General features: G+C 37.1%; 2 protein-coding genes across 26 annotated transcripts in view; one reads left to right on the top strand and one right to left on the bottom strand.

The window, feature by feature from the left end:
• The window catches only part of LOC140105604 (uncharacterized), a 253,158-nt gene that overhangs the window by 149,566 nt on the left and 85,313 nt on the right, over window positions 1-18,279 (bottom strand). For 21 of the 23 annotated variants that reach the window (XR_011850602.1, XR_011850600.1, XR_011850598.1 and 18 more), the window contains exon 3: window positions 1,334-1,448. The exons of 1 other annotated variant lie outside the window; for it this stretch is intronic. Coding sequence is in view for 9 of the 22 variants with exons in the window: in XM_072129596.1 (XP_071985697.1) it covers window positions 1,334-1,448 (115 nt within the window). In the remaining 13 variants the exon portion in view is untranslated. Of the gene's footprint in view, window positions 1-1,333; window positions 1,449-7,853; window positions 8,282-18,279 lie in introns of those variants that run through there. One more of the 23 variants, XR_011850608.1, reaches the window with a different exon arrangement.
• Window positions 1-18,279, top strand: part of RBM20 (RNA binding motif protein 20) — a 165,216-nt gene that overhangs the window by 84,941 nt on the left and 61,996 nt on the right. For 2 of the 3 annotated variants that reach the window (XM_072129589.1, XM_072129590.1), the window contains exon 2: window positions 9,181-10,087. In XM_072129589.1, the coding sequence (XP_071985690.1) occupies window positions 9,181-10,087 (907 nt within the window). Of the gene's footprint in view, window positions 1-3,752; window positions 4,128-9,180; window positions 10,088-18,279 lie in introns of those variants that run through there. The other variant, XM_072129591.1, reaches the window with a different exon arrangement.

Below are 18,279 nucleotides of genomic sequence, written 5' to 3'. Positions count from 1 at the left end.
ATTAAAGCCCCTGCTCCTGTTTTCAGTCGGACTTTGCACATTCTATTATGTGCAAACTGCTTGCACGTGTATTTAAAAAGTGTCCGCAACGCATTTGTACTATTCTTCATGCGACTATTTATGCTCACTCAGACCGTGCAGCACATTTATAAGGCAGTGTCCAACAGAAGTGTGTCACTCGGCCCATGTGAAAAGTGCAAAAAAAACCTGAACTTGTTGCAGTGTCGGAGCAGTACAGAGGGCAACAAATTCATAAAGAACCGATGCCATAAATCCTAAATATGGCGGCCTCTGCACTATACACAGGCAAACTGCACATACAGTAGTACACACTGCAGCGTTACTGATAAATGTCGGCCAGTATGTGGCAGAAAATCTCCATCACATGTGCATCTAAACGAACGTTGTAGACTTTTTTTTAAATTTTTTTTTTTTTTACAATAAACGTACAAATCATTTAAAATAATGAAGACAGAAAGAAGTATATGTTTATGAAAGTTATGTTTACAGGGTCACTTCTCGCTGAGAACTGTTTGTTAATCTATGTAAAAAGACAAAAAAAGTACACCTCACATAGACCATAGTGTCAGTCTCACCTCCACTTCTGACATGGCAGCTTTGTCGGGTAGGGTACATCACTGACCCAGTAACCTCAGGTGGGATCAATAACAGGTGGCTTTATGCATTAACCCCTTCTGTACTAGAAACATAACGTGAGAACTTCCTTGGCATCAAGCCTGGATTGGTGACATATCTCTCTTAAGATAAAATATCTTTGGCAGAGGTCCCAGCAAATACAAATGTTGTGAACGAGACCTCTTCCCAGGGAGTAGCAGGATGCCACATCTCTGGGGTAATTACAGATGGAGGTGAGTCTCAGCTAGTGTGTCTGAGAAGGTGTGATATAGACATGTCAATGAGACCTGCGCTCTCTCAGATCTTCTTACATGGCTGCACCTTTAAATAGGCACAAACTGTTCCATGGCGTGTTTACACAGACAGAGGCTTCCAGCTACAAGGCCAGAGAGAACATGAATTCCCTGATGAACACACTTTAACCCGCTAATTCCCCCCAGTTATCCAGATCACCTTACATCATTATTTGTGGAACCAACACTGAGAAACAGTATAAGAAGATTTTTTTTTTTTTTTTACTTCTTCTGTGTTTTAAACCCATTCCCATTTTCAGCTGCCACATAGTGATACAAAACAGTGAGCACACTGTTGCCATGTGATACTGGCCTACAGCTTTTTGTGAACCTCATGTAAGGTAGTCAGGCTGGTCTGTTATGACTTATAAACATAAGGCCATTGTGGGTTACATAACACTCACTTGTCATGGCACTGCCACATAATCTTGTGACTACAGCAGCCGAAAAAACCCATCCAACCATGTGTCCAACCGGGGCAGTATTTACCTGGCGACAGGGACCTATAGCAAAACAGACCTATAAGAAAACAAAACAACAAAATAGTTCTATTAAAATACTATGAGGCCAAGAGGAATCTTATCATTCTCAATGCTAACACTTTCTAAAGACTTGTTCTTTGTCATGAGAATTTTAGACACGGCTAATCAAGACTTAGTGTTCCTTTTCACAATTGGATGCAATTTTTTACATTTTACTTGTAGATTCTTGTAATCTACTTCGACATCTGATGTTTTTGCGTGCAGCACAGTATTAATACACTGATTTTGGATAGAAATATAAAGTGTTTAGCATTTACAATACAGACATAGATTGACACAACCTGCTGACAACTGTTTGTCTATTTCCGATCAGGTGGAAAAGGCACAATCTGTGAGACTGTCACAAGGGTTGTAAAACACTTGTGAGATGTATAGTGCTGAACAACTTGCGGAAAATTTACGAGCTGTTACTAAACATGGGAAGAACAATAACTGTATCCCATGGAAAATGCCACAGAAACTCGTTAGACAGCTGCGTTATAGCCTCAGACAAGAGCAGTGATTGAAAGCTCTGAACATGCAGTGTGAGCAGTATATGTGCTATGCATTACCCCACATTGTGCCCCTGATCATTTCTTTTCTACAACAATCTGCTATGTTTATTTTCCTATCCTTTGCTTCATAGATGGCAATAATACATAGCTTGGAAACATTTAATATTATCATGTACAACTTCACCCACTGGGCCATGTTTATCTGTTAAAGGCAAAATTTTACTCTATAGGCCTCTTGTCCCAAGACACTTCTGCATCATGCAGCACTGCGTAATCTGCCTCTTCAAGTCCTTTTTAAACTTCTCGATTTTTATTCAATAGACTGCAAGTTTCTTCGACCTTCACTGTAAAACAGGAAGACTGATTCTGTATTGTCCATATTGTCTGTTTTTTACAGCATGAAACTGATCATTTATCAATCTATTATGCTACACCAGGGATAATTCATTCTTATAATAATTTGTTATTGTGTAAACTACAAAATTCTACTCCAGATACCCTGAATGTATAAAAATAGATTTATTTACAGTTATCCTACTAATGTTCCAAATGACAAAATATGCTCCTTTTTGGCCCGATTTCGTTAATATATTTTAGCAGCTGGGTGTGAAAGTTAGTAACTGGGTGACATCATTGTGCATCATATGTACTGTACTGATTTAAGTAATAAACATTACTATTTACTAATAACGATTTAATTTATATTTGATGTCAAAATATTGGGACTAAGAATAATGTTTGCTTCTTTTTTTTACTTTCTTTAAAAATTCTGTACCCTTTAGCGTCTGCAGCCTGTGTCTGTTTAGATCTATCCTATGAATAATACCTTATATTCATTTACTTTAAAATCTAATCAATGTTCAGCTTAGATCATTCAGGAGAAGAAAGAGGGGCTAGAGACCGAACAGTCACATGCCAGTATGGATGATTTTCTAGAGAATGGCATTTTATAGCATCCCATGCATTTAAATACATACATAAATTATCTATGGCTCTCCATCATTCAAATCTAGAAGTTGCATATAGAAATGGGCATTCACATGACATGTCACAAGTCTTTGATAGAAGTGAAGAGAGGGATGCACTTTCACTAGCCTACTAAGAATACCTTGACCAAGTGGTCAGAAGAACATCTTGATTTGGCTTATGGGACAAAGAATTGTAATAATTATGTCTAAAGTCACAAAACAACCCCATGGTTTGTTGAAAATATCAAATGTAGGAATCTTTCATCATGGGCAGGTTGGTCAGACTCCACAGAGGCTTCTAAACATTTAGGAACTTAGGCATCAGAATCTACTCAAAACTGCAAAATCCCCTACAGAGAAGCTTCCCAGACAGATGACAAAGCTGACATTTGTCTTAAGAAAATTAAGTCAGACCTCATGTTGTTTACCAACACATAGTCAGAGAAGTGTCAGAAACACTTGACAAATGTTATCCCATCCCCTGGATAAAAATGGGACACAGGCTTCTGAGACATGGAGTCATGGATGAACTCAGTCATGTGTTAACACTAGTAAACTGGCTAGATACATTGATAAATCTGCTCCGCTTTATTTATACTAGCTGATCTCAATCTGGATCCTGCATGTTGACATTCTCAGCTGTGTTTCACATAACTTGTGTTATCAGCACATGCATGCTTGGTAGGGTTTGTGCCAGTTTGTCCTATTTGTTTGTATTCAGAAAACGGTAATGTGTTCGCAGCATTTATAAATAGAAAAACACAACACGGAAAGACGTGAACGCTGCTGCTGCAGCTACTTTGCTGGCTGTGAATTTAACACATCCAATAATAACGAGAGAAGCCAGCATGCCTGGGAATCATTCTTCACGGGTTGGAAGGCCTGGGAGTTGGGGCTGTCAGTAGCTTGAGCAGGAGGAGACGGCTAACATATGGCATACACATCAAATGATATTGTGTGTGTAATGTTAACAATCCTGCGTGTGAGCATGTGACGTCCCCTCCTGTCCTTGTATGCCAGTTCAGTAAAAGTTGTGTGGTTTGAAGTGAAGCAGGATCGTAAATACAGGGCGAGTGTACAGCTGGCAGGGACCGACTGATCTGTATGGAGAAGAGCAACAATCCTACCACAGGAAGGAACTTCCCACTGTTCCCCTCTACACCACGCTGGGGAGTTGCTTGTCGATGGAATAAGGTAGGACTGTCTGATACTTGGGCTTTAACATATTGCTGAGGTTGCCTTGCCGTCTTTTATTGCTCTGTGTCGCATATTTTTGGTTCAGCCGGGGCGATCTGTACCTGACCTTAAATGCCTCATAAAAGTTAGTGGAAAGCCTAAAAGGTTGGGCAGAGACATCTTGTGGCATCAAGGTCAATGAGGACAGGAGAAAAATAACATACTGTATATTATACTCCCCCTGTCCTTCTACCATATAGTTTGCTATGTATGGTTACTTTCCATAATTACTTTGGAAGGCAAACTAGGAGTGAAGTCATAGATCGCACAGAATATGTGAATGAATGGATCTATGCATGTAGTGGCATACATAAAAGCTATATACTGTCTTCCTTGGACAATAATGTACAAGGTTATGACATAATTATGCACTTTTAAGTGTTACTGATAAAAAAATATGCATAGTAAGAAAATGTACATAAGAGTTTAGTGACCCCCTGAGTGTTTAGGTCAGCAGTACATTATATAATCTCATCACAGCGTTGATTTTCTCCTACATATAACATTACATGAGAAGAGGATTACTTCAGCCTCCACACTGGCGCCACCCTCATTTATACAGGTGATGTCTGGCAGATAAATGCAGAGGATACAGTCCACAGTATCCACAATATTCTCACATGGGGTACAAATATAGCAAAACCTCTCCAAAGGTCCACCCCTTGAGAAGCCCCTTTTTAAAAGACTGATTTATTTATTTTTAAAGTGTATGATTTGTTTTCCCCATTGCACTCTATTGAGGTGCCCCTATGAGTAGACCACCACTTTAAAAGACCAATTTTCTGTGTAAAATTGGGGGTATATATATATATATATATATATATATATACACACACATACATACACACACAGGGTGTCTTTTAAAATGTTACTGTGCAATAAGCACAAAACATATAAAAGTTGCAGGATCATCATGACACTTACTATACACAATTTTCTATTACTCATATACATGAAACTTTAAAAAAAAAAAAAAAAAACTAAAGAAAAATGCTAAAAAATCCATAGTAAATAATGAGCTCAAAATGCGAAATCATGACAAACATAAAAAATCTAAACAAACATTACAAATTGTTTATGTACCACAGCATGGACCCACAGTAAAATTTAAGCTGCTTTTCAGTGCTCAGGACAATACATTCTGCTATTTAAACTACTTAAAAATTTAAGAAACTGTAAATTTACCATAGGGTAAAGACCCAACCTCTTAATATAAAAAAGGCAACCCTAAATTTCAAAGCAACTTAGTAGGTCATTTACTTACATTTTAGCTCTGCTTACAGCCTCTCTTAGCAGACATATTATAAATCTGTGGGATCTATCAAAATTATTTTCAAATCTCCTGTGAAAATCTTGACGTGGGTGTAAACATAACACTGAGTTCCAAAACATAACCCAATGAAATAAAAACGTCTGCAATTATTTGGGTTTATGACATACATAATGTCACAATGTTGATGCAGCTCTTTATTATAATCTGACAATCAGAGCGCAGTAGATGAGCCACCCCCCTCCCACTCTGCAGGTTTAATGCTACTTCTACTTCCCTTTAGAATATTATATATTGAGAACAGGGAGGTGATCACTCATTTAAAAGCAAGAAAATCATTTCCGTTTTTTCCATATGTGTTTTAATAGAAAATAGATTATAAATCTGGCTAATAATGTACAAAAAATAAGCGTATCAGGCCTATATCAGGCCAAATCTCTATATAATAAGCACATGTTCCTCTATCGTTAGGAGGCTTTACTATGGTTTTACATTATACAATAATACAGCTTGAATTTATTAGAAGCACATAATTGTGTCTTGTGATAAAAGTTCTAGGTTTTGAAATTAAAAACGCTGCAACATAAGACAATAACACAGAAACAAACTTATTAATGAGGAGTTTGCTGCAAGTCTATATTCACACCTTCATAGATATATCAGATATACATATAATTGTGCTCAACTTTATTGACCAAAAATAAAAAAAAGCTATCCCAAGAAAATTACTTGAGTCTAACAATGTGGTAAAAAAAAAAATTAACAAAGTAAACGTTACAGTATTGTGAAACATGGCAAATGACATTTTTCACAGTCAAGAAATGCAAATGTAAAAGCTTGTCCCATAGAAACCTATTAAATAAAACATTAGGATACTTTTTTAAAACATTGTTTATATTTAGTTTAACAAAGAAATAACAATGACAGCCAATTATTGTTCTTACTGACATTGATACATAGTTTTTAATTACATTCTTGGGAGATCCTCCTGATGAAGAATATATTGTTGGTAAAAGTTCCAAAGGCCATTTTATGTGTCAAGGTAGATTTGGTCTACTAGTAATATATAACAGTTATGTCCCAAGAGTCCATTAGAATACTTTTTTAAGATGCTTTAGACACAGCCCATAAATTTGGATTTGGTGTGACTAACACAAAGTCTACTCAACTTGATCACTTCTACTTTGGCGTGAAGTTGGCAATTACCAATGAATTGACACTTTTCCATTTGTTGTGCATCTGAAAACAATCTCCTCCTCCATTCTACAGAAGTGACAAAAAGCCCCATAATCCCGGACCCTTACTCACTCAGCGGCAAGGACCTCAAGTAAAATTTACATACATGCGACTTTGGTAATACTTTGTTTTGTCGCTTTACTGACTGGCCTTTCATTCACTCTAAGACCTACCAATACAAAGTATCATTTTTTGGGATATTTAAACAATGTGCATTGTGAATATGACTGATATCTGGATCTCATTTCTACCATGGTTTCAATATGACAAAGGATCAGTGTCGAGAGTATATCATCCACAGTCTGTTCTGATCTGCTGAGGGATTCAAACACCACAAAAATATCAACTTTCCTTTTTCAGAGTTTCTAGGCTGCATTCATATGAAGCATCATGGATCAAATTCATTGCTATGGAAAACAAACTGATGTTGATGGGCCTCAGTCATCAGTATTTTCAGTTTTTGTAGTTAAAGAATTAGTGTCAATGGGCGATGGACTGAAGAACCCCAATATTCTAGGTTTTGTGCAGTGTAAATCTCACTGGGGTGAGGTTGGCAGGTTACTCGCTACTGCTGTATATGGGGATCTTTCTGATCTGGCATCTTATGTGTAGTAACGCATGGATAATTGCAGAAATGCCCAGTAGACATGTTCTGCACATTACAAACTATGCACATGTGTTACTGACTGGTCTAAAATATATCAGTGGGGCACTGGAATGTGGCACCCATTACCCGCACGCTAGAAATATACTGTTATACTGTCTATATCCTTGTTTAATATAATTACTGCTTTTTATTACACATATAGTATTACAGGGAGAACTATTAGCGTAATGTATAAATGACATGTTTTAACTAAATGGTGAAGCAAGGTAAATGGCAAATACATTAGAATTTAATGCCTGCAAATATTTCTCTTTATGGCTTGGATTAGATTGTGAGAGCCCCTAAAAACTTTCCCAGAATTTTAAGTATTTTTGAAAGGAAGATTCAATAGGAAAAAAAAAAATAAAGGTTTCCCATGGTAATCTGAGTCTCTAATCATCAATATCCATGCAGTGCTAAACTTGTATGTAATAGGTTTGTAATATGAGTCTGGATCTACGTGGTCTTGTATGGATCCAGTGCTGACACCTGCGCGTTCAGACGATACCAAAGTCCTACTTAGTCCTGGTGGCCATGGATTTGCACAACGCTAGATTCCATAACATATATTTCTTATTACAGCGGAAGACTAGAGAAAGTTATCGAGTCAGGTGTAATGTTCAGGGACAAGGGACCTGTTTTTTTTTCCCTGTATTTGCTCATTAATTGGTAATAACCTCTGAGGGAATTTACGTTAGACCACTAGACCACTTTTTGTGTCTGACCATTGCCTGCAACATCTATAGACAATATTCTAGCGATGTAAACCTCTTGTTCATTTTGTCAATGAATGTACATTATGTATTACAATTTTTGCCTCCACGTGTATTCTCATTGCCTTGAAGTATATTTCCACCTCAGTGTCATGTTGCTTATTCCCTTCATTTACTTGATCGTCACTCTGTTGGTTTTTATGAACGATGATGATTTTGAATCTTTGCTTCTTTGCCAGCTGTTTACCTAGTTAGAGATTGATATTGTAATACATCACATTGCAGTCATTGTTCTGTGCTGGTGAACGTGATCAATCTTTTAAGTCAGATTAAAGCCCTGATGTCAACACGTTGGCGAGGCGAGGTCTTTGTCGCTTTGTCCGCGTATGTCTGGTACGTCTCTATCTATGTAATATGGCCCCGGTTTGCAGCTAGCGCTCATTTTCTACAATAAGTGCCTAGATAAGATTTCAGAAAGTTACTGTATGACGGTGTAAGTGCTCGCCCTTAGCTTTTCATTAGGTTAAAGCGCAGGTGCAGCTTGTTTTTTTAATTTAATCGTCTCATCATGTCCCTCGCCAGCATAACTCAGCTAATCCCAGGGTCTTGATACTTTAGCACCACGGAATCCTAAACAAACTGTTCACACCCCTTTAAACATTGAGTTAAAAACAGTTGTGTACCCAAGCAGTGAAAGTAACAGTGAAATACAGGAGCCACTGCTACTTGATATATAGAAAATGTCATTGTGATTAATGATGAGCCAGTATAACAAGGAGACAACAAGGCATGTCGGCTGCTATAATTAGCGGGCTTCAATCATGTCAAAACAGATAGATATTGATCTATTGGTTACTTCATGAGTACGGCTGTTACAGAACAAGACCTAAAGATTTAGAAGCATAAAAAAATATTACAAATCACTTTCTAATTTTTTTTAATAAAGGAAATAAAAAAAAAATTAGGAAAACAAATCTTTTTTGGCTCTGAATATAAGAGTATAGTCTAAATGTCTGTGCAATTCTATGCTCATTTAGATGTGATGATATGCACCTATTTCCTAGGGTTTCTGAAAGTATCCAAATGTAGCAAATGAGAACATTCTCAGATAGAGACTAATTATTATTATTATTTGTTTTTTTGTAGTGTATCCCCATTTCTGGAGAAGAATCCCTTTCCTGTCAGCAGTCCATTAGGCAGTGGAACAAACCCTCTGCTGCCGTCCCCTGCCAGTCTACAGCTCGCTCAGCTGCAGGCTCAGCTCACCCTGCAGAGGCTAAAATTGGCGCAGAGTGCAGTGACCGGCAACACAGCTGCTACAGTACTCAACCAGGTCCTTTCCAAGGTGGCTATGTCACAGCCACTGTTTAATCCACTGAGAAATGCTGCCATGATCGGTGCACATGGACCTGCTGGAATGGCTTCTTTAGGCTCTACTATTCACAACGCCAGATTTCCTCCTGCTGGATTGCCATTCTCTACTCAAAATCCTGTTATGCCACAAAAACACTCCCAAAATCCAAATCAGAACTCTATGCAGCCGTTTGGAAAAGCCATGAGTGGAAACAAACCTGATGGCTTCCACCTCGGAGCTCAATCATTTCCTTCGGAGATGGATCAATCTACTTATCACGGTTTTGCTTGTGGATCAGAAGAAATATCTGAAGGTCGATACCCTCCTAAACATAACAACCAAACAGGATTTAAAAATCAGTATATTGATCACTCCATGGGCCATAAAGGAGAAGCCAGTCAGGGGGGACATAACATCTCATCACAAAACCAGTGGGAATCTTCCCGTCACTGGCAATCACCCAACCAGCATTATGAGGCCAGAAATGAACTGTACAACCCAGAAGAGCCAACTCCTGATACAAAATTTAGCCCCTCAAATTCTCCAGTTTTCCATAGGCACAATAATGGAAAAATAACCACGTGTGTACAGTCTCTAAAGAGCCCAAAGCCCCAGGAACTGAATGATTTCCATGGCATTACACCTTTGCATCTACCACATACATGTACAATGTGTGAAAAAAAGATCTTCACCTTAAAGGTAAGAAATTTTACACAGTGGATCTATTACTATAAGCAGGTTATTGTAATGATTATTAATATAAGGAAATGTTACTCGAACTGTCACATCTCAGCTTTGTACGTGCATCTCAGGGAAACAATTGTGTTAACCCCTTATCACCGACACCAGTTTTCAGCTTAATGACCAGACCCGATTTTTTGAATCTGACATGTGTTACGGTACAATAATTGGTTATAACTTCTAAATACTTTAACATATCCGGGTGATTTTGAGAATGTTTTCTCGTGACACATTGTACTTCACAATAGTTAAAATTTAAGTGATAAGTTTTGCGTTTTGTTCTGAAAAAATTTGGCAAAAGTTCGTAAAAATTTGTCATTTTCAGAGTTTAAAATGTTCTGTTTTCTAGACAGGAAGTAAAATTATCCAAAAAAGTTTGATAATTAACATTTACGGAATGTCTGCTTTAGGTTGAGGTGATATTTTATGCGTCTACTCATTTTTCTAGGCTGTTATGAGGTGCAGAACTTTTGGTCCGATTTTTCTAATTTTCATGAAAATCACCACATTTTGAGGGACAACTCAGCTTTCATGTGACTTTGAAAGGCCTAAATAATAGTAAAACCTTACCCCTCAATGTATGTTAAACATGTATGTATCAAATCTATTAACCCTTTAAGTGTTTCACATGGGTTAAAACAATATGGACCTGCGATTTAGAAACTTTTGGATTTTTTTGGAAAATACATTCATTTATGGTTCAACATCAAACTTTATTGACTGTTGCGTAGTGGTACAAAATGTAGCGATATATTGTTTGGTTTGCAACATGTAGAAATACGTATACATTTACATTATTGGTACATATGTACTTTTGTAGTGGTGGAAAATACATTCATTTAGACCAAAACTGACAGTTTCATAATGAATAAACGTAACTTTTTAGAACATTTTTTGTGAAGTGTTTGATGAAAAATTGTAAATTATGGGAAGTTTTTTGTGTCTTCTTTTTAATGCCATTCACTGAGCGGGTTCAATATCGATTTAGATTTATTGTATAGATTAATAGAGATACATATTCCGGACTTGAGCTTGAACAAGCGTTCATCTGATCGCTTGTTCAAGCCCTTACACTGCAATACACTTGTATTGAAGTATACAGTGTAAGTAACTGAGCATGCTGCACATGGTCAGTTACATACAGCCGGGTCCTGCCAGGAGGTGGAACCTGGTGGGAAGAGGAGCCGGCAGCCTCTGGGAACCGTTAAGCTCACCGGGGTATCTTGTAAAAAATAAACTGTAAACTAGCTCTGTCAACCAAAAACAAATGAAAAAAACTAATTTCCTCTATGTTAGTTATTTTCCAGTAAAATTGTAAAATAAATGAAAAAATATTTAAATGAGGTATCACCATAATCATAGTGATCTGTAGAATAAATATAATATAATATTTTTAGTGTAAGGTGTACGATCCCAAAAAATACAAAAAGAAAGGAAACCAAAATTGACAATTTTCTTTTCACCCATACATTCAAGAGTTAATAAAATCTCATCAATAAGCTAATGACCCACTAAAATGAAGTATTTGTAAAGTGCATCTCATGTCGCAAAAAATAAGCCCTTATATGTCCAAATTGCAAAAAAAATAAAGATTGTGTAGTCAATAAAACGTGACAATGCATAATCTGCTCTGAATTGTGCAGCTTCCCTTCAATGCCCTGGCGTGTGCCCATACAGCAGGTTACCACCGCATGTGGGGTATTGTTATACATGGGTGGGATTGGGTATCAAATTTTGTGGAGCGTTTTGGTATTTTATCCACTGAAAATTTGTACATTTTTTGAAAAACTCATTAATTTAGCCAAAAAAAATTTACTTTGAAAATTGAATCCGATTTTGTTTTAACCCCTGTAAAACAAATAAAAGGTTAAAAAAAACTTCATAAAAGTTGTTTTACGTACGCTGAGGGGTGTAGTTTCTATAATGGGGTAATTTATGGGATTTTCTTTTATTTAGGCCTCTCAAAGTGACTTGAAACCTGAGCAGGTCCCTCAGTAGCAGGATTTTGCATTTTTTATGAAAATGTGAAAAATTGCACCTGACGTTCAAAGCCCCATAACATCCTACAACATCCTACAAAAATAAGAGTATGCATAAAAAATCATGTCCACATAAAGTAGACTTTCGGTGAATGTTTGTTTTTAAGTTTTTTTGCAGTTATGCCTATGTGTGGAAAAAGTAGAACATTTTGGAGTTCGAAAATCGAGAATTTTTCCAAATTTTCACCAAATGTCTGATTTTCTCATAAATAAATGCAAAACATACCACCAAAATTTTTCAACTAACAGAAAGTACAATGTGTCATGAGAAAACAATTTTAAAATCACTTGGATATGTTAAAGTGTTTCAAAGTTATAACCATTTATAGTGGCACAGGGCAGACTTGAAAAAAATGGGCCTTGTCAGGAAAGTTAAAATTGGCTTTGGTGTTAAGGGGTTAATGATAAATCTGACACAATTTAAGAATCTCTAGTCTAACATGCTTAATTAAACAGTCTGGCCTCACTTTGTACCATCTAATGGATAGTAAAGCGGCCCTTTTGCTTTTGATTTATTCCCTGATGTGTAAGGTGTTATGGCCCGCTTGTCAGTTTCTCTACGTAAGGCTATCACAAACTCACAAACAGTAAATGAAGTCCTGTTCACACAGAAGATACAATTACTTCATCTGAATAGAGATGCCCAATACCAAATGGCAAAATGAAGAAATAATAAAATGTTTTTCTTTGTTTTAAAAGGACTGAAAGTAACTATTGGCTACATTTCTCATTTTGGTTCCAAAAAAGAATTATGTTACTTTGTTACTCTACTATAAGATCAGAAGGTGAAGATTAGAAGTGCAATGATCATATTTCTTTTGTTTAAATTAAAAAAAAAAAAGTTTGCCGTATTAAGTTTCTAGAAAAACTTACATTTATAGGGGTTAGTATTTTTTCATGTTTTGGATGGGATTTCCTCTTGAGTAAATTTGTGCAGCAGCGAGCGGGTCACTTAGTACAGAAGCAGCTGTTCAGTGAGGAGATCAGTGGCCTAGACTAAGCATGGGGGGAGCTGAGCCAGGAGAAAGAAGTCCAACATTAGAGAAAATGCTCAACAGATGAGATAAAAAGTAGACTGCAGCACGTAGTAAAGATGTTTTATGCATCATATGAATCAGTAAAATTCTTGGATTTAGGAAATAGTAATTATGCTTCATCCAAGCTGCACATTCAACAAAGCTATTGTAAGTAGCTGAAAGGCACATGCAGAGACCCATGCATGAAAGGCTGTCCCCCACAGTAATATCAGGCCAAAAGTATAGCCTATAAGTGGTATTACGACAGTTTCTGGAATGATCAGTTTCTATTAGAAAATATTTATCATTGATTTCAGGTATTTGGAGTTCTATATTTCGGAGTAAATAAAATCAACTCCTTCAAGACCTCTCACTTTAAAATTGGATACAAACTTGGTTTTCTTTTATTTATTTATTTTTAATTGATTAATATTTACTGTCATTTAAAACATCCTAATCAAATAAAATGGAGTAAAGTTTGTGGGAATCTACAGGAATGTAAAGTTTTCCTCCAAGAATTTAAATCACAGATTGATTCAACTTAATATACTCCATAGAACATACTATTTCCCCGTTTTAGTATTCAAGGCAGGAATAAAGGAGAATTCAAGATGCAATAGATGTCTGCAGGAGGGAGCAGATATACGGTAGATCATATAACGTGGAATTGTTGAGTTAAAAAAAAACTTTTAGAAAGAGGCGCATGATGTTATCCAGACAAAATAAAAGATTAGGGTTCCTTTGCTTTTTTATTATGTAAACAATTAGAACAATTTCCATTAAAAAAAAAAAGATTTGATTCAAAAGAAATGGGCTGAAAATGGAAAAAATAGGACCCACCAATTATATATAGTATATGAATGAGCGCTGGTCAGTTTGTGTAGATACACACATAAAAAGACCAGACTGGCTTCTCCAGGTGTGAATATCAATATAAGATGCAAAAATATATAGGGTAAAAAATGGATTTTAGTGAAAGATGGACCAATCCCGCAATGTGAGAGATAAGAAAAATATATTTTATTTTTCTGTAGCACTTCTAGAGATGGTGGCTGTGGTTTTGGAGTGACATATTGCTAGGAAAGATTAAATGAGAATGCTGACTCTTCCTAACAGTAGCACCCATCAGCAACACCCACAATTAGTGTGGTCAATGACAGCAGTTGAACAAGACAGCGACATCTACCATTATCCGTCCACCACCATGGCCGTCGTCACACAGCAATCAAAGTATAATAGATAAATGGAATATTAAAAATATTTTGAACTGCAGTATAGTGTATGAGCCATTAATCCCATAGGGTTTAAACAATCTAAGGCCCCATGTACATGACCATTTTCAGGGGTGTGATCTGGCGCAAATTGCAGCCCTACCACAACCGCAGAGAGGTTTATGATACCTGGTGACAGTGAATTAAGTACACGGAGTCTCACCACAGCGCGACTGAGCCATAGAGGACAGAGAAGGTGCTATTCCTGGCTGGATTTGCGATGCGGGCATCCTAAAATAATCACTTTTAACATAAAGTGATCATAAGGTTGCACAGTTTCCTAATAGATTTTGAAGAACTCTTCAGTTAATCACAGAAAAAAATGACACCATTCACCCCCATAGATCAAAGTATGAATAACTTAAAAGTGTTAAAAATGTCAATACAGAGAAATTATATACTTCACAAAAACTATATGAAATGTTAAAACAAAATAAAAGTGAAAACTTGATCGTACATCACACTGCATGGAATTCTAAATACTGAAGCACACGGCTCTGTAATTGGCAAAATAAAAAAAAGTTCTGGCTCATGGAAGGAGAGCCGTTAAGTTGTTAAAGAATGAAATGTACAACAAACAATGTAAAAATCCAATTTATAAAACTTTGCTTAGCTCTGTCAAAAACATCTTTAGGGTGATGCCACACATGGCGTTTTTGGTCCCTTTTTAACCCCTTAATGACCTGGCCCTTTTTAGTTTTTTCACTTCCATTTTTCACTCACCGCCTTCAAAAAACTTTTTTATTTTTCTGTGATGAATTATTTTCTGCGTAACAAATTGTACTTCATAGTGACAGTCTTTAATATTCCATGGCGCATACTGGAAAGCGGGGAAAAAATTCCAAATGCAGTGAAAATGGTGAAAAAACGCATTTGCGCCGTTTTGTTGTGGGCTTGGATTTTACAGCTTTCAATGTGCGCCCCAAATGACATGTCTACTTTATTCTTTGGGTCGGTACGGTTACGGGGATACCACATTTGTATAGGTTTTATAATGTTTTTATACATTTACAAAAATTAAAACCTCTGTACAAAGATTTTTTGGGGGGATTTTGCCATCTTCTGGAGCTAATAACTTTTTCGGTTTACGCAGGTGTAATTTTTTGCGACTTTTGATGACGTTTTCTTTGCTATTACGGCATGCTTCAGTAATAATTGCGAAAAACGGACAAAAAACGAATTTGATGCTGTACCCAGCATCAGGTGACACCACCAGATCTGGCCAGAGAACATGTTTTGGTGACATCATGCTTCCATTGTCAGCAATACATCACATTCAGAACCATCTTTAAATCTATGAAACGCAGCCCTCAATCAGTTCAGGTAGAAATACATCCGCTTGCACCAGTTAAAACCAGTCTTGGAGCACATACTGTGCACCACATTTCTGAAATGTTGTGAAGATTTTTTTTTTGCTATGCTTACTTGGGGCATAGTAAGGGATGATCTACAAAAGGCCATATTGCACAGAATTTTGGCACAAAAAGTTGTCCCAACTATAAAGGCTTGTCCAGGATAATTTTTTTTTTTTTATTTTATTACCTGCTGGAATACAACACAGCAGAACTTATATTCACTTTTTACCTTACCTCTAGTCCAGCAGGGTCTCTTCTGTCCCCACTGTTCTCTATAGGTAGAAGCTGTGATGTGTCGACAGCACGCACCCGCTACTTTATGTGGCTGTGGCCTGTACTAGACAGGTGCACGCAATCAGCACGACGTCCCTGCCGAGTCTCTATAAACTAACAGAGACCAAGGGTGACAAGAACAGCTGCGCTGGACTGGAGTTAAGGTCAGTGCCAAGTATTAGTTCTATTACAACATCTGAAGACACTGATTAGAAATATAACAAAAAAGCATATCTTTTCACATCTTAAGTCAATTGTCGGTTAATTCTAAGAACATGTATTTAATACATTTATCAAGTTAAAGTCTTCAGAAAAAAAAAATGAGTTTTTTTGTCATATTTTCCATTAAATTTATTTAGTACATTTTCTAAGCTTTTACATTGTAAAAATATGTATGCCAATCAATCCATCACCCATCCCCAGTTTTTGTCTCCGTGCAGCTCCATCTACAATCTGCCTCTGGCTGAAAGGCTGGGTGGTTTACATCAAACAGTTCAGGTGTCATATTAAAGAGGTGAAGGTCCCATTTAGTATTACATCAGGATTGTGTTTCTAGGTGTCGCAGTAAAAGTCAGGAAATTAAGAACTGTATGTAAAAATTTAATTATTTACTGCACATTTTGGTTAAGAAGATATAGTAGTTTGAAGAGGGCCACTATTACGACGTCTATACATGTCCCATTAGGACATATATACGGCAGTACGGCAGTCTTGTAGGGGTTTAGCAAAACCTGCTTTAGTGATTGAAACATACGTTCAGTTGTTTTGAAAGTATATTGAGCCAAAGGCCAAAAAGTAAGGAAATAAAGATAAAAGACATCCTAATAATAATAAAAATAATAATAATAATAATCTTTATATAGCAGCATCATATTCCGTATCGCTTTACAAATCATAGGGCACATATACAAATAAAATAATTAAAAATAAATAAAAATACTGCTGCTTGAACCAGCCATCAGTCGACCTTTATATACAGAGTCCAAGGTCAATGGGACTGCAGAGTAGACTGGAACTTGGTATCTGATGTTTGTCAGATAACAGACAGGCGGAGGACTTAAGATGGGTTAGCAAGGAGAAAGATGAAGGTACATGCAGTTAGTGCATGTGAAAGGCTTGCCTAAAGAGATGGGTTTTAAGAGCTCATATGAAACTTTTGGGGTTGGGTATTAGTCTGTTAGACCAGAGTAGGGCATTCCAGAGAATTTGGTGCAGCTCAGGAGAAGTCCTGGAGACATAAGAGAGAGGTTCAAATTAAGGTTGAGAATAATCTAAGATTACTGGCATATCAGAGTGCATGGGTTGGGCGATGTACTGAGATGAGGGAGGATAGGTAGGGAAGTACAGCATTGTGCAGAGCTTTGTGGATGAAAATGATGTATCCAATACTTCTTCCCTCTACAACTGGCTAATAAAACTGTATCAAAAGCTATCAAATTAATAGGAACTTTTGGGAAGAATTTTACAAGGCTCAAATAAGCCTTTTCCATTGTTCAGCTCCTAACAGCTCAAAACAGAACAGAAAAAAATATTGGAAAAAATAGGTTTTGGATACTTTAAATCAGGGGTCTCAAACTCAATTTACCTGGGGGCCGCTGGAGGTAGATTCTGGGTAAGGCTGGGCCGCATCAAGTTTTCCACACAAAATGCACTTACAAAATATCATTATTCAGATTCAAATGTCATGGCGTCTACCAGTGCAAGGAAAGCCCCAAGCTGGGAGACGTGTTTTCTCTATGAACGGTCCTGTGCACCGAGGGGTCCCAAGCTCCTACCGCACTGAGCCCAGTCAGGGACACTCCACCTCCCCTCCCCCCCGGTACTTGTCTCCCCGTGTCCCTCCCATCGAAGAAGATGAAGTCGCCGCTCTGACCTGCACCAAGTGCGTTCAGAGCGGCGACTTCATCTTCTTCAAGTACCGGAGGGAAGGGGATTAACCGGTTACGGGTCCTTTCCTGTTTTTTCATGTCCATTTTTCACTCCCCACCTTCAAAAATCTATAACTTTTTTATTTTTACACGTAAAGAGCTGTGTGACGGCTTGTTTTCTGCGTAACAAATTGCACTTCATAGTGATGGTATTTAATATTCCATGCCATGTACTTGGAAGCGGGAAAAAAATTCCAAATGCAATGAAAATGGTGAAAAAACGCATTTGCGCCATTTTCTTGTGGGCTTGGATATTGCATCTTTCACT

Source organism: Engystomops pustulosus, chromosome 11 (assembly GCF_040894005.1).
Source record: "Engystomops pustulosus chromosome 11, aEngPut4.maternal, whole genome shotgun sequence".
Classification (NCBI taxonomy): Eukaryota; Metazoa; Chordata; class Amphibia; order Anura; family Leptodactylidae; genus Engystomops; species Engystomops pustulosus.
This window is presented reverse-complemented; position numbering and strand designations above follow the sequence as displayed.